This window comes from Saccostrea echinata, unplaced genomic scaffold, assembly GCF_033153115.1.
Source record: "Saccostrea echinata isolate AGI-Se365-2 ecotype Australia unplaced genomic scaffold, CSIRO_AGI_Sech_v1 ptg000013l, whole genome shotgun sequence".
In the NCBI taxonomy this organism is placed as follows: Eukaryota; Metazoa; Mollusca; class Bivalvia; order Ostreida; family Ostreidae; genus Saccostrea; species Saccostrea echinata.
In genome coordinates this window covers 1,653,164-1,669,660 of record NW_026889762.1, presented here as the reverse complement: position 1 = coordinate 1,669,660, position 16,497 = coordinate 1,653,164, and the positions used below count along the sequence as shown (strand labels likewise).

General features: G+C 32.1%; 1 protein-coding gene across 1 annotated transcript; it reads left to right on the top strand.

Moving 5' to 3' along the window:
- The first annotated feature begins 3,739 nt into the window (after positions 1-3,739).
- Positions 3,740-13,991, top strand: LOC133186430 (uncharacterized). The gene is made up of 7 exons (XM_061321682.1): positions 3,740-3,832; positions 7,390-7,520; positions 9,865-9,929; positions 10,151-10,188; positions 10,382-10,461; positions 12,816-12,878; positions 13,243-13,991. Exons 1-7 carry the CDS (start codon positions 3,745-3,747, stop codon positions 13,345-13,347), a joined length of 570 nt encoding a protein of 189 aa, XP_061177666.1. The 5' UTR covers positions 3,740-3,744; the 3' UTR covers positions 13,348-13,991.
- Positions 13,992-16,497: the final 2,506 nt, after the last annotated feature.

Below are 16,497 nucleotides of genomic sequence, written 5' to 3'. Positions count from 1 at the left end.
GAAAAGGAAATATTTCATAATTAAAACAAGGGCTATATCAGATTCATAAATATATTTTTAATTACAAGTACTTATAACTGCTAAGTCTGCGCAACCTCGATATTTTGCATCACTAATAGAATCTTTCAAGGATATTTGACAGTAAAAATATCGGATGAGTTTATAATTAATCAAATAATCTCATTAGAAACAATAATATACTAGTAGTTGACATAGAGCTATGCGTTCCTTATGGATAAGACAGTATACACTTATCCACTGGCTGTGAGTGGGATAGCTCTTTTATCAAACCCGCGACAGGAACTATTCCCCGAGGGCTTGCCCGAGGGGAATAGTTCCTGTCAAGGGTTTGATGAAAGAGCTATCCCACTCACAGCCAGTGGATAAGCGTTTTATTATACTGATGTATATCATAATTTCTGAGTGTTGGATTTACCCTATACTACAGTTCGATAGTAAAATCATGAAGAAAAAAAACGATTTATAAAAGTTCTGAACAAGTATTTGGAATAAGATAACACTGCTAGAATGAACTGAAATCCTGATGACTTCACAATGCTACTGAAGTCAGGATGACATCATAAGTCTATAGATTGATTACAGGAAATCAAAATTGGCGGCGAAAATTGCATGAAAATTTTCCGAGGGGTGGATAGCAAAAACTATACCCCGGGGTATAACTTTGCTATGTGTGGAAATTTTGAGACTATAAAAATAGTTATTTTACCTTCTTAACTTTATATAGGAAACATTTTAACAGAAGTATAATAAACAAGTCTATAATTAATTGAATGTAAACAACAAAACTCTGAGACAAGATAAGACGTGAACAGTCCTAATTTATTTCAATTTTGAATTTATGCTTTACTATATCTTTATTAATCATTATGATTTAAAAGGTATCATTTTCTTGAAAATGGCGTAAAATAGTAAAATGGTTCACACACATTAATCCATCCTCTCTCTCTCTCTCTCTCTCTCTCTCTCTCTCTCTCTCTCTCGTCTTTTTTTTTTTTTTTTTTTTTGATATATATATATGTTTATTCACCAAACAAGGGCCCTCAAAGGGCATATACAATTCTTTCAGTGACAGTATGATCACAAATAATATTGCAATATCGTAATAAATTGTATTTTAGAATATTAATCATTTCTACCATGGAGGTACAAATTGGGGGATGAACAATACCACAAGTAAGATACTCGTGAAAATGCAAGATTTGTAACATATCCACAATTGTCTGAAACAGGGTAAAAAACATTTAGTATAAGTAAAGATAAAGAAAATGATAATCAATATAGCACGGAATATCTCTCTCTTCTTTCTATCCCTACAAAATTATACGCAATAAAATGTTAATCTCCATCTATCTATATTCATATAAATATGAAGAGCAATGAATTTAAGTTAAATTACCTAGTCTTTTTTCGCCATTTTTTTTTAAACCAGGAGGCCTCCAAAGGAAAATTTCAAATCTTAATATCCACAAAGACCTCTTTAATTGTCGAATTTAATTTTGAACCACAAATATTTTATTTTTTATGCTACATATGAACATTAACAGGTTCTCTTGCTCACAGGTATGTTAAAAATATAAATTTTTATCCTTAAATAAAACGAAAGTAGAAAGATATTTTACTACGGTGTTGGGGTTTCCGATAGGGTACGTAAACCTTTGCAATTTGGTAAATGAATAACATGTATATAGGCGCTCCATTGCAGGCATTTGACGTTCTAAACCCTTCTCTTCATTGATAAATAATGTCCCCAATCTTCAAAGGTTTACAGTGTCAAGTGCATTGAAACAATTTTAAAATATTCTAAAATAAAGTTATCTGTTGTGGTTAAATATTTGTTTGGGCATTAAATGTTTTGTGTTTATGATTCAAAAGCAATCAATATACCAAATAATGATATATTTTCAAGTCCAACTGATTCTCTCCGACCATCTAATGGTACATGAGGTTCTATGTTTATACAAAGACAATATCCATGGTGCATGTGAAATGCATATGATATACATACAAGTAAATAAAGTAATTATGTAGGACATACTGTTGTTAGAGTTTATATATATAATTGCACAGTTTAATTAATACATTAAAATTAGCAGTTTACAATTTATAATTCTGAGAATTTGTTTAAATTTGATCTATTACAGTATATTCATATAGGTGGATACTTTCCGACATTTTGAAAAATTGACATACTTACTCATACTTACACGTGTAATATTTGAAGAGAACCATCAATTTCTACTTCAATTATATAGCTTCTATCAGGTCATTTTAATTAATACTAAGTGCATGGTCTCATAAATAATTTTATGGAATTCTCATCATTTTGTATTATACAGTGTACATATGTATTCATTACTTTCGCTCACAGGCCTTTCGATCGCTTAAATCCGACTTACAAAAAATCTGGGATATTTTTAACACCCCAATTTTTTGTAAGTCGGATCAAAGCGATTTTAAGGCTTGTACTTTCGCCATGTCAAATGCACAAGTAATTTCAAACTCTACTTTTTTGTATAATTATAATCATCTCAAGCGCATTATTCTGTACTACCCCCCCCCCCCCCCCCCAAAGGATTTGTTACTTCAACAAATTATCCGGAGAAGGATTATAATATAGGTTTCCAAACTTGTTTCCGATTCCTCTTTGATCTTCACTTAATAAATGTACCGTATACAAATAAAATATGGTTTTAACTAAAGATGATTTTTTGAAATGGATGAAAAAAAGAATTAAAGTATTATATGAACAGAGAATTTTTTATTTATAATTTTTATTTGAAATAGACAGTTTCTATTGTTATAACTGTAAATTGAGTTTTCATATATTTGCATGCTTAAAAATCCAGTAATGAATGTTGTAGCATATTAAATGTTTCTTGATCTGGAACTTAAAAAATGGGTAATTCTTGCATTTAAGATAATTTATTTATGAAATGTAGACAGAAAGTACATAAAAAAGACAAATTGTGATATAATCAGCACAGCTAAAATCAGTATAAGAATAAAACTGTAAATTATTTTCATAGAATCAATAATTAATTCTACAAGTGATAAAATGTCTTGATTTTTTTTTTCGTTTACTAGATCAGAAACACAAAAATATTTAATTCATGCATATACTTTAATTAAATACATATTTCATGAAAAGTTTTACAAAAAACATTTTTTTTTATTCACTTCATTTCTTTGATATTAAAAAACAGACTATAGCCCTGTAGTTTTTCCAAAATGTTGGCTATAAGTGGGAAGACACTCAGATGAGATTCCTAAAAATGTTGTAATATATAAACTATACGATCACTAAGGATTCAATAAACTGATAAACTTTTGCTTGAATTAAAGAGTATAGTCCTGTTGTTGCCTTACATTTAATTTATTTATGCATCGTTTAAATTTATTTTTGAAATTTAAACGATGTATTATCGGGGGAGGAGGTTATTAAAAGACTGCCCGCCACCTCAACTTTTTTGTCGTATAGTGAAATCCGGTCGTGTTTGGGGGTGTTGGAACCTAACACCCCCCCCCCCCCCCGCCCGGATTTCTCCCCATCTCCCACTTTCGAAAACAACTTAATGCCTAGTTGGTCATGTGAATTAAAAGATTAATTAAAAGTGTAAGGTGCACAGATGGTAAACGGTTCTGTGTGTCTCAAACGGTTAAAAAAATCAGACCTATTACGAGCCTATTCTAGTACGACTTAATGTAATCCTAATGAAAACAAACATGGCGGACACAGTGACAGCACAAAACCAAAATCTATCTAAAAGAAAGATATGGGTGCATTTAAAACGTTTAGATCAAACAGAACTAGGTACATAAAAAGTAATTTGGGCGTCTTTGATATCGTGATATCATGAATCACTGATACCATAACTTGTATGGAAATACATTACATATGACAACGTGTCTCCGTCTCTGTCTATGAAATTTTAGGTGGAATAGCTATGTTAGTCACAGGTACTTGGGTCTTGGTTTATAAATATGTATGTACCTTATTGATATGTAAAAAAAAGTAAAGGTATGCAGGCTCCGTTATGGCGTCTGCTCAACTCGCTTGTTTACATGGCTCGTTCTTTGAAAATAACGCTGCACCGGACGTCTCGGAACATTGATTACTTATTGTAAAAATCCTCACATTTTGCAAATAATTCCTAAAACGTGACTTTTAAACACTTTTTCAAACTTTTTGTTAACGTGCCGGGAACTAAGTGCAAATAGTAAAACCTGATTCAAAACAACAAACTCCGGCCATTCAGACCATTTGCAAGATGTGAGGATTTTTACAATAAGTAATCAATGTTCCGAGACGTCCTGTGCACAGTCTAGACGAACTCCAAAAACAGCATTCCCGGAAGTAAGAAATTTAGACTGAAAAAGACTCCAAAAATAGCGTTCGCGCATGCACACAAACACAAAAAATAGCGATTTTTCGGCAAAAATTATGGGTCTACATAAACTGTCCGTGCAAAGTTTTGGAAAGTATGGCAATTATACCAGTACTCAGAAATGCTAAATAAAAGACTTCGGAAGAGATCGCATTTGTCAGATTTTTTATTTTATTTGCAAAAAAGGAGATATTTACCTTCAAAGTTAACGTTTCAAGTCAGATCAATTACAGAGAAAATGATATGTTTTGAGAAGTAAATATGCATAATAAAAGGGATATATATGCAAAATGTGACAATTATATATTGTAACTGTTAAAAACCAGACTGAATTTTACACAAATTAGCATACCACTTTTTTGTGTACGACATCTGAATTGAACAAGCAAGTTTTTACAAGCGTTATTTACCGATTTTTTATCACATATGAACAGATATTATTATGGAAACATTTTCAAAACTATTATCTATCAACACTGATCAATATGAAAACTTTAAAAACCACTCTTCTAGATATTAAGGACAGAACATGTCCTCTAAAAATGAATCTGTTAATATATCTGCTCCGTGCTGAAAAATGCACATTTTCTGATTAAAATAAATACAAGATGGGTGTCTTCAAAAGCAAATAAAAGCACATTTATTGTAGGAATGACATAAAATTTAAATCAAGAAGACCAATAAATTTAATAAGAAAATATTTCTTACCGGCAGTATTAAATTCGATGTCGTATATCCAGTTCACTAAATATGCAAGAGTTTGAAGCGATAAATAAGTCAATATCCATAAAATAATTTAATAAATGCAATTATCCATTCAACAAAAAATAAAATGAAGAAATTATGCACTAAATACAGCGATTATGCAGTTGTATATTTGGAGAATGAGAACGACAATCCATCGTTTGTTTACATCAGACGCCATTTTGCTGCAATGCATGATGGAGCCAAAGACTTCGTTTTCGGAGTTCATGCTGTTTTTGGAGTTCGTCTAGACTGGTGCATAAACATCAGTAGGTGCAGCGTTATTTTCAAAGAACAAGCCATGTAAACAAACGAGTTGAGCAGATGCCATTACGGAGCCTGCATACCTTTACTTTTTTTTTTACATATCAATAAGGTACATACATATTTATAAACCAAGACCCAAGTACCTGTGCAATACACATGGATAGTATGAAAATCGGATGGGGGGGAGGGAACGATAAAAGTCGTAGTGCAAACAATCGCTAAGGCTTGTAATGTAAAAAAATAAGGTGTGAAATAAGAAAATCATTAGTTAGAACAGGGTTGGGGTCATTACATGAAAATGTAATTAAATGCTTTCAAATACTTTGATAATTTTGTCATTTTTACTTGCAATTAAAATTACATTGATTTTTACAAAATGTAATTATAATTACTCTCAATTACTTTGAAGAAAGTATTGAAATACATATCAATTACTTAGTTTTATTTCCAAAAATGTTGAAGAACAAATACATTAATATTTTGAAGCAGCAATCATATGTTGACGGTGCAACTGTTAGGGCGAGCGCAAGTACCTATTCAGTTTTAATTTAGATCAGGTTCTTCAAACCGCACGTGACATTTGGTACGTCTAGACTCTGACGTCACATGACGTCGTATGTAAGTTGCATTACCAAAACTAAGTCTGAAGATTGCTAGTTTTAATAAAGAACATTTAATCTACTGTTCTTCTCCAATAATCATTCAATCGATGTGACTTTATTTTTTTGTTGAACTTTTGTAACTACCACGTATTTGAAAAATACATGACATTTTTGGAAAGTATTTAAATACATTCAATTACTTGTAATTGAAAGCAAACTCAATTACAATTACTTTCAATTACTTTGAAAAAATGTATTTAAATACAGTAAATTACAATTACTCATTTTAATTACCCCATCCCTGAGTTAGAATAAACTAACTATGTCTAGGGACAGACCCTCACCAATCCTCACCACAGTTTGAATGCCTCCCATGTATCCACAATCGTAGCAGAAAATTGCAGAATGATTTTAGAGAAAATAAATGGAGTTGCATTGAAAATAACTGTCAAATTAATCATAACAAACCTTTTTTGAAATTGTGGATACCATTCATGCAAAATAATTAATCCATACTATGAAAAAATTCAACATTTAAATTTTTCTCAACATTTTTGACTTATTTCATCACTTTCAAATTTACACACCATGTTGACATTTGGAACTCTCTGGATTGTTTATAGTGTATACACTGAGTTAGAGTTATCTCCCATGTTTTCTTTCCTATATTTCCAAGCCAATTCACGAAACGCATTCTATCGTTAAACCGGGTCTGTAGGACAATTATAATATTGTACGATAGAACATTCTATCGAGAAAATCATATATTGTAAATTGTTTAAGCCTCTAGTATATGAATTAAAATTAAAAAGAAGAAATTCATACATGCAAGGAGTAAGCCCAGTCACTGCAATGAGAAATGTTTGATAATAAAGCCTTTAAGTGCTTGCTGGCCTAGAAAGAGTATAGCATAGAGGCAAGTTGTCGTATTATTTCCATATCATATTCTAAAAAATAATACCTCTCATACTTTAAAGAATACTGTAGAAGCACAAATCTTCATGGGGATAAAATTTCATTGATTTGTCATCTATAAAGGTTTCATGGGCATTAAATTTCATTGTTTCGAAAAGTAACCTTATTCAGAATATAGTCATATAAAAATTTGTGTGGAATTTAATTTCGTTGATAATTATTATCAAAAAAATAAACGAAATTTAATCCCCAACAAACATTATGCTTTTAAAGTAGTTCATACAGAAAAACTTTTAAATATAAAAACAGAGATATATTGTAGTTAATTTAAGGTTATAATGAGATCAGGGTCAATATACTTCCTTGTCCAAAATATCACAATATTTATCTTAAAAAATTAAGGTTATTTTTTTATCTTGGTCCAAATTTAAGTTCTATTTTTTTTTCTTTTACAGATAGCTATAGTGACAGTGACGATCATACAGTTGTACGAAGTTTATACCTCAAAGACCAGGATGGATTTAATGAGGTCAAAGGTCGACTTTGTGAAGCATTCCAAATCTATGAGGAAGGAATTGTCTTTAAGGTATTTAGAAAATATAAGTTTCAAAACAATGCATATAGTTTGGATCCAGATTAATATTCTATAAATTCTGACTTTCTAAGCCATGCAGTCAATATGGTTATACATGTACATGAAGGTAGGAAATACCAGTATTTAATTTTTAATTTTATAATATTAGAGGTATATACATGTACTAAGTACTAAAACTGCAGAAGAATATGTATGAGAAAGTCCTTTAATAAAACAATTACTTATTTGATTCTGTATAAGGATTTATCAATCCAGATAAACATGATACTTACCTCGGCTTCACCTCAGTTGAGATCGTGTTTCTAGGATTAATATATATGTAGGACTCCAAAGTGCGATGGGACCCCAAACCCCAAAATCCTATGGTCTGCACTAAACCCTGATGGTTCACACGCCAAAGTCCAATGGTGCAGACAAAATAAATTATTGATTATGACGTCATAGTACTTCTGGGCCAAATTCCATTGCCATGCCAAGGTTAAACAGTTTAAAATAAATTAAATGAATTTTAAGTATTTAAATGCCAAAGTAATATGGTTCACTAAAAAAAACGCAAAAATATATTGTAACACTTGCCATAACTTCTTAGGTGGTTGGGAGGCTAACCCTTATCTCTCGAATGGGTGCGATGCTAACTGTAATCTTTCGGATTGGTTCGAGACTGACCCTAATCTCTTGGATGTGTGCAAGGCTAACCCTGTCTGTAACATCCTGGATGGGAGAGAAACTAACCCTAATCAGTTAACATCTATAACTTTTAATCACATTAGGAATGCAGACCTGTTTACCCATATTGTTGTCTCTCAGTAGTTTTTCATTGATTTGTCAATGAGATTTGGCATTTGCCAGTAAGATTTCACTTTCCATTGATTTTAAATATATTACTAGAGAACAACTACATTTCTGATTACCATTTTTGTCATTTTTAAAAACCACCGCGTTTAAGCAATCAGACATCACTTAAGTGTTTGAAATATCTCTCTTTTTTAGCGATTAAATTGCTTCAAACTGAGACAGACAAACCGATTCCCGACTTCGTATTTTCATAAGAGCAAAACGTGAGACTTATTTTGGACTCAAAATCCGTAAAAAATACGGCGAAATCATAAGAGTAAACAGGTCTGGGAATGAGATAAAGACCTTCAACCTGTTTCATCTGAGGTCTGTAAGATGCTGGAGAGGAGTTTAATTGCCGTTACTGCGTTAGTTTTGCGCGGAAGCCATTTTAAAATTGTAAATGAAGAGACAAAATGGACGATTCGGATAATTCTGGACCGATTGAACGGAACCGTGATATCGGTTTAAAGCATCGTGAATTGAACCGTGGAAAAATATACCGCGATATCCCGTCAAACGGTTTATCATTGCATTCTTACTAATCAGTCAACCCTCTTTTGAGGTGCGAGACTAAAACTATTCAATCGAATAGTGTACAAGGATTAACCCTTCATGTCTTGGGTGGGTGCAACCCATCCTATAATCAGTTTAATTGTGCACAAGGACTAACCCTTATCAGCCAAGTGGTGTTCAAGGTCTAATCCTAATAACTCAGGTGAGTGCAAATATTAAGCAAAATCAGTCAAATTGTATTCAATGACTCATCCTAAATTATTGGTTTTGAATTACGGACTATGGCGTTGAGGATTGACGTAAGAATATTGTGACGTCATAAATATTAGTTATTTCTCCACACCATCGGACTTTGGGGTGTCAGACCATCGCATTTTAGTGCACGTGTATCATAGGAAACGAGCCATCGGGCTTTAGTGTGACCATCGCACTTTGGCTTCCGTACCGACATCAAACATTGGGGTTCGGCGCAGACCATCGCACTTTGGCATCACCATCGGACTTTGGAGTCCTACATATAATCCTCATACTAACCCCTAACATAAGACAATAAATGATTAATATTTAAGTTGTTAAAGTTGGTGAGAAAAGCCGTTGTGACATATTTTCATCATTCAAATGTAGAAACTGTTATCAAAATTTATTTCTGTAATGTGAATCAGTCTACCATCCAGGTGCTGTTCAGGCTCAATGAAGCTTAAACAGAAATGGAGAGAGACTGCACATTGCTAGAAGGTCTAGCTCACTAGCTAGGCAGTATAAACTCTCAATATTACTATTCACTACACTTTCAAATTAAAATGCAAACAAGTTTTGTAGTTTACTTGGAATTAATGTTTTCTTTCCCTGTAAACTTCAATGCTGAACAGATTTCTGCTTTTTCCTAACCTACATGTAAGTGCTCAGGTGATTGATATGGACCATGGGCCTCTTGTTTACTGTTTTGTACTTTACCTGGAATTTATTCTTTTTTCACTTTGTACAGCTTAGAAATCACAGAGGATCCCTGATTCCAATGAAAGGAAATATCCCTGTCAACTCCAAGTCTGTGTAAGTCATGCCCAATGGTGGAAAATCAGTTTTAGTCATCATAACATGCTATTACAACAGTTAATTCATATCAATGTTCATTTACTAAATAATGAAAAAGTCCTTTTATATGCATATGCCTTATTAGCTTGAAGTAAAGTTTTGAAAGTCAAATTTATATTATAAAAATATTACTGGTTTCTGCTGTTTTCAAATGATCATTAATTGAACTTTTTTTTCAGTCCCTACATTCTGGAAGTAGCCAAGGTCCATCAGAATGGTTTGTATCTTCATTTCTCAAGTAATGCAGAAAAATTTAAGAGTTACAAATGTATTCCCTCTACCTTGTCTTAGTATTGCATGCTTTGATGATCAAAAGTTTAACGATTAACAAGTTTTTGTTATGCCATCTTTTTTTGGTTTTTTAATAATTTACGAGATTTAGTACTTTTTTAATTGTCTCCATCTTTCAGTGACACCAAAGGCCAAGTCAATAAAGATCTCTGATCAGACAGAAACAATGAAGAAAAGATTTGAAGACATTATTAAAAGGGTATTTAGAAATCCATTCTCTGCAAGCAATTTTTTTTTTTCTGGAAAAGGGGGGGGGGGGGATACTAGAATCACCATGCTCATCTGTCCTCAGACATTTTTTGTCTATTGACAATCTCTGAAATTATTTGATATAATTTTAAGTTTTAAACTTTGAACAAACAATACATTTTATTACAAACATGTGCACCAGGAATTTTCTGATAAATTTAACAAACTTTTAAAAGTAATGCATTTTAAAGAATGTCTTTGACAGGAAAAAGAGAATTTGAATTCTTGTCTGGACATTACTTTAAAACCAAGAAATTTCAGAGGCTCAAACTTGATATAAAAAGAGCTATAGTGACCAGACTGTATCTCGATCTTTTAGCAAGGTCATTTTGGACATGGTCACAGACCTAGTATTGAAGTATTTAATTTGTGTTCTAGCCACAACTGTGGAGACTCTTTAGAAACTTTTAATTGAGGCAAAGGTTGCTTGCGACTCAGGTATTCCTGACCCAGAGTAAGTTAAAGGAGGTCATGATCACTGCTTTTAGAAATGTCAAATTCTTGCTATGACCACAACTCTGAAGTGGAAATAAAACCAATAGAAGACTATACTAGACACAATACTGGTACTGACCAGAGAGTCTGTGACAACCCTGTGCTATGACCATGGTCATTTGGACAAGGCTAAGGTTACTTTTGTTTTTAGTGTAAAATTCCTGTATAATATTTTAACTAAATAAAGAAGGTAATACTTGCCCTTAGATGATCATGTCATGACCCTGTACAAAAGGTCAGGTGGACAAGGTAAAGTTCACTGAGGTCAGAGGCATTCAATCTGAAGGTCTTGGAAATGTTAAATTCTAAAAGAAAAAAAAAGTTTGTATTGGAGGAGTACCAGAAGTAACACATAGCATAAAGACTGCATGTGACATAGGAAATCTGTCATGATATTTAAGGCTATATAAAATTGAAATTAAGATTCTCAGGCCCACGTGCATCCGTTTTGAGGTAGCCGCATTCCAAATTTTATCGTATTTTTGATAAAATAAAAAGTTGGTAATGCGGAGTTCAATCCGGAAAAAAAGTTCCACCTTCTTGTTTAGTACTCGAATATCACTTCCGTTAGTCATTTTCAAAGAAAAGGTGGCTACTTCGTTTAAAAATACACTTGAAGATAATGCTTACGATGTTCACAGGTTGATAAGCAATGGATAATGCAAACCTATTGATCAGACATGAAAAGTATGGAAAGTATATCATGAACAAAGAATTTTGTCATAATTGTATAGAAAATTCGGGTATTAAAAAAATACCTCCCTCATCTACTTTATCGTCAATAAAATGATTTTTAAAAAAAGGCCTCCAGCCCGCATCTGTTTTGGAGAAAATTGGTCTGAGAACCAGAGAATTAAATTTATGTAGCCTAACCATTGTTAAAGTGAACAGGGAATTACTTATGACTTGTTGAATTTTTAAATCTGAGTTTAGTCAGATCTTTTAAAAGGTGTAGATGGCCACTGATTCATTTGTAATGTGTCTTACCGATTGATTCATAAGGAAAACTCTGAAAGTTAGATTGAACCAAAATTATGTTTTACATTCAAGACATGTTAATCTGGACACTTTTGTTCCAAAGCAAATCATAAAGATTAATGTAAAACCCACATTAATGAAATGCCTATTATAATTGGTATAAATTTAAATTTTGTTCCCTAAAAATTTTGTGTTAAAGATGAAGTATTCAGATTATTGGCTTTTGGATTAATCTGGCTGCACTGTATTTAATATAACATGGAGAAAAGGGCAATCACATCATCTCAGGCCTTTCTGTCAGAGGTTGGAAAAAGAAGCTCGAATATATTCACATCACGGATGTTAACAATTTATGTAACATGGAGTCGCTTCCTATTTATTTTAGTATTGGATAGACGTTGTTGAAAGTCCCTTCTATAGTATATTTTAGGTAATATCTTAACATTCAATAAAGTTAAAATCCATACTCCACAGATAAGAGGTCTTCCCACATTTATTTAAAAGTTTGTGAAAAGAGGGGTTGTCATGGCGTCTGCATAATACATTTGAGGTTGTTTTTCCACTAGTCAGAAATGCCCTAGAAGTTGCGATTGGGAGGAAGGGATGTTGAGTAGGCTTGTGTTTTGTGCTTGATCACAAAATTTCTGGTTACCAGGGGTAACATGCCCAGTATTCTGAATACTAGTAACCAAGGAAAAGTCACCACTAACTCTAATTAAAACTGATAAATGAATTTAGTCAGGATCTAGTATCACTCATAGATCCAAAAAGGCACTTGTAATTAGTATCCAAAGCTGTTTTGAAATAATAACATTGTACATTTGACATCAGGTGGAAAATATAGAATCTGTGACACCAGACCTAGACTTCAGAAGAAAGGAGAGAATTGAGTCTGTAAGTACTTGTCTTAATGTTCTTGTATACATCAGGGATAAAACATAACAAAATTGCGTGGGGGGGGGGGGGGGGGTACTAAGTTGTCTTATGTAGATTTTTTACCCTTGTGATTTTATTAGTAAATTGCTTGACATGTTGTACCAAACATCAGTAATATTTACCAACATAAGGTGTGCAGTTATCACCACCATACTCATGTAATGTCATTTTCATCTTTGAAATAGGGAATTATTTGAGGGGGGGGGGGGGGCATTAAAGGAAATCAATTTTTTGTCTGTGTAATATGAAAAGAACAAAAATAGACAAATATTTACCTTTGAACTTTGACCTCTTGTACTTAATCTGAAGCATCCTATTACAGGAGATACGAGAACTAGAAAATAAACTGGTCTTTCTCCAGAAGCGACTGAATGAAGCGGAAGTCAGTCAGTGGAAGGGAATGTTTAAAAAGAACCCGCTGTGGTAGAAATCTCAAACAAAGGACTGTCTACGGTAAAGAACCCTTTGTCGGAAAAAAAACCCACTGTCATAGAAAACTCCAACAAAGAACCCACTGTGGTAGAATCTCCAACAAAGAACTGTCTGTTGTAAAGAAAACTGTGTGGTAAAGTGTGGTAAAGAACCTTCTGTGGTAGAAATCTCAGACAGCTGATCTAGTGCAATGACAAAAACATTGTCTACCTCTTGTTCTGTACATTTTGTTACTTGCTCTTTGTTATGTGTATAATGTGTTGTTGATTTTTTTAAAATGTTAATTTGGGTCATTCTTCGCTGCATAAACGTCAAGTAAATTTTTTTACAAAAACGGAAGCAATACTTTGACATCTTTTATAGTTATGTTATATGACCTGCTATCTAATTAGTGGAGATTTTAACTGCAATGGCCCTAAAAAACAGTACATTTTATTCAAGCTAGAAAAAGTGATAAGATGATAAGAACTAATAAAACATGTATGTGCCAAGAATATAATTGCATTTAATATTTAAGAAATTTTGAAACATATGATAAAAAAAAATATTTTTAAACAAAAACAATTCTTTGACATTTTTTAAAGCTCGTGGGAGTTGTTCATTTATTCATTACACTTTCACTCTCAGATAAATATTGTATACATGTATCTTTATTTTATTGTATTCTCAATACAGTTTTATATTATTATTGTATTCTCAACCCAGTTTGAAAAATTAACTTCTAGTGTTTTGTACCATATACATGTATATATTGTGTACAATAGTGCATTGTGATATAGTGTTAAATGGTTCATTTTAAACTTGCTCTAGGAACCAGATATATTTTTATTATGTGTATATATAAGGTACATGTTGATGATTATTGTAAGTCTGTGATCATTAAATAGAACATACAATAAAACGTCAGTTAGTTAACTTATAATACTTACAAAGAGTTCATACCCCTTACAATTTATTATTTCAAGAAAGTCAATCTTGTGATTTTTTTCTTTTTGCTGTTTGTTATTGCCATTATGGTAAGGTTATTATTTTTATATAATCATGATAAAAATGGGACATGAAATGAATGACTATTTTTGTTATATTTTACTTGAGAAGATAACATTGATAACTTAATTTCATTGTATTTATGTGTGTTTTAAAGTAGCTGTAAGTAAAAATGCCCTAATCATTTACAGTACATTGTGTGATGTAGCATGTTCTTAGTCTAAGAATTCAGTTTACATGGTGTCTACAGTCAGACTTTTTCCCAATTTTTTTGCCAGAATTTATTAGTATTTCCAAAGAGTTGTCCCCCCTCCATTGACAAATCAGTTGAATTAATATTTCTGTGAAGATTAATATTTTTCCCCCAAGGATAGAAACATTAGCTGGAAAGAAGGAAGAAATATTTTCATCGTTCAATGGGAAGAAAAATCTGTAGAAAGAATTTAAACAACAAAATCAGAATATAGTTGTTGTACAAAATAAATATTGTAGTACAAAGTGATGTTCAGTAATTAGGATATTGTAACACCCCAGTGACCCCACCCACACACGCACCTCCATTCTCAATCTCTATTTTATGAAGAAAAAGAGGAGCCAATTTCCTTAAAATCTGTCATCAGAAGACGATATCACCCGTGGGTATACAACGATGGTTTTTGTAATTTACATAAGGAAAAATTCAAGAAAGATAACTCTGCCTCGCTTGATGAAACGCGTGCAGCGATCGATATTGAAATTGATGCAATATTCTAAGTTGGGAATTTATTTCAATAAATAAATTAATAAGTTTAAAATATCATTGAAATTGGTGTTCTTCTAAGATGATCTAACATATAAGACCCTGAAAACTTTATTTGGATGTCAAGGTTATGTAAAAAATGAATCTCCGTAAGTGTGATTGTGCGACTCTGTCCCAGTTCCGAGTGGGAATTTTAGTATTAGATGGAGAGACTGGTCTCTATATAAATTAAGAATCTAATGCAAGATTATGTATCTTTTGTAACACTGGCTCTATTGAAGATGAAGTTTATTTTTTTAACGTGAACGCATATAAAAATATCAGATCTCAGGTTTCTTTGTTCTTAACTTAACAGACATATATTGAATGTACACACAAGAAAATGTGTTATCTATAAAGCAAGAAATGTTATGTATTTATTATAGGTAATATTTGTAAACTTATCTTATAATTGATATGATTTAATATTGCTTATGTATATATAAGCTATGAATTCTAAATTGATTAGAATCCATTGTGGTGCATACTGTTACCTTTGTCAAAAGATGATATATATAGGCCCAGTGTGCCGGGTGTTCAAGTTAATTTGAATTTTCTATACATTCTTGTACTTATATATGTAATACATGTTACTATAATATATATAAAACTTACCTACTTAGCTGGTTTATCTTTGATTGATAATACATGGATATTTTATTATGGAGAACAAATGGGAAATACAAGTACATATACTAGTATTATATACCATTAGCAAAAAATTAGCTGAAAATGTAATTTGTTTGCTTGGATCGAAATCGTGTTCCACAGTTCAACAAGGTACATTGTACATAGAACTTTCAATAACTGGAACACAGGATAACATTATATATCAACGGTTGTGTGAAATTGACCTACAGTGGCAGTTTTCTGTAGTTTACACGATTTATTTCTGTCAGGAACTGAAATAAGCTTGTCAAAATGCACTGTTAATTAAGTAGACTTTTTTATGTATAGATTTTTATTTGGAAAAAATATGCTTGCTTCACATTCTTTTCAATTTTGCAAAGCATGACTGATTAGATTGTTAGACTTTACTATAATATGTCTTAATTTTTTAACAATACCCCTTAACAATGAAATTTTAGGACAGAATTGATTCGCCTTATTGTTTAAGGTGATTTAAATTTTGATAGCATTATACATGGTAGATAATGTCCCCGTGTGGATTAATATATATCCGTCAAACGGAGATAAACATCGAAGACTTGTGTTTTAACATTAGGTGTTTTTGCGTTTGTGCGATGTTATGTCAAATTTCTTACTTACGTCGTGCAATTGATTTTTCTGGACATAGGTCTAGGGGTAAAACAGGTTAACAAACCAGAAAAAACTGAAATATTTAAAGGGAATTAAATAGATCCGTGAATAACAAGCATT

Excerpts from the sequence above, each read along its gene's own strand:
- LOC133186430 (XM_061321682.1), top strand. The coding sequence starts at position 3,745 with ATGGCGGACACAGTGACAGCACAAAACCAAAATCTATCTAAAAGAAAG. Across the intron at positions 9,930-10,150 it reads CCTGTCAACTCCAAGTCTGT|TCCCTACATTCTGGAAGTAG; the intron begins GTAAGTCATGCC and ends CTTTTTTTTCAG. Across the intron at positions 10,189-10,381 it reads AGCCAAGGTCCATCAGAATG|TGACACCAAAGGCCAAGTCA; the intron begins GTTTGTATCTTC and ends TCCATCTTTCAG.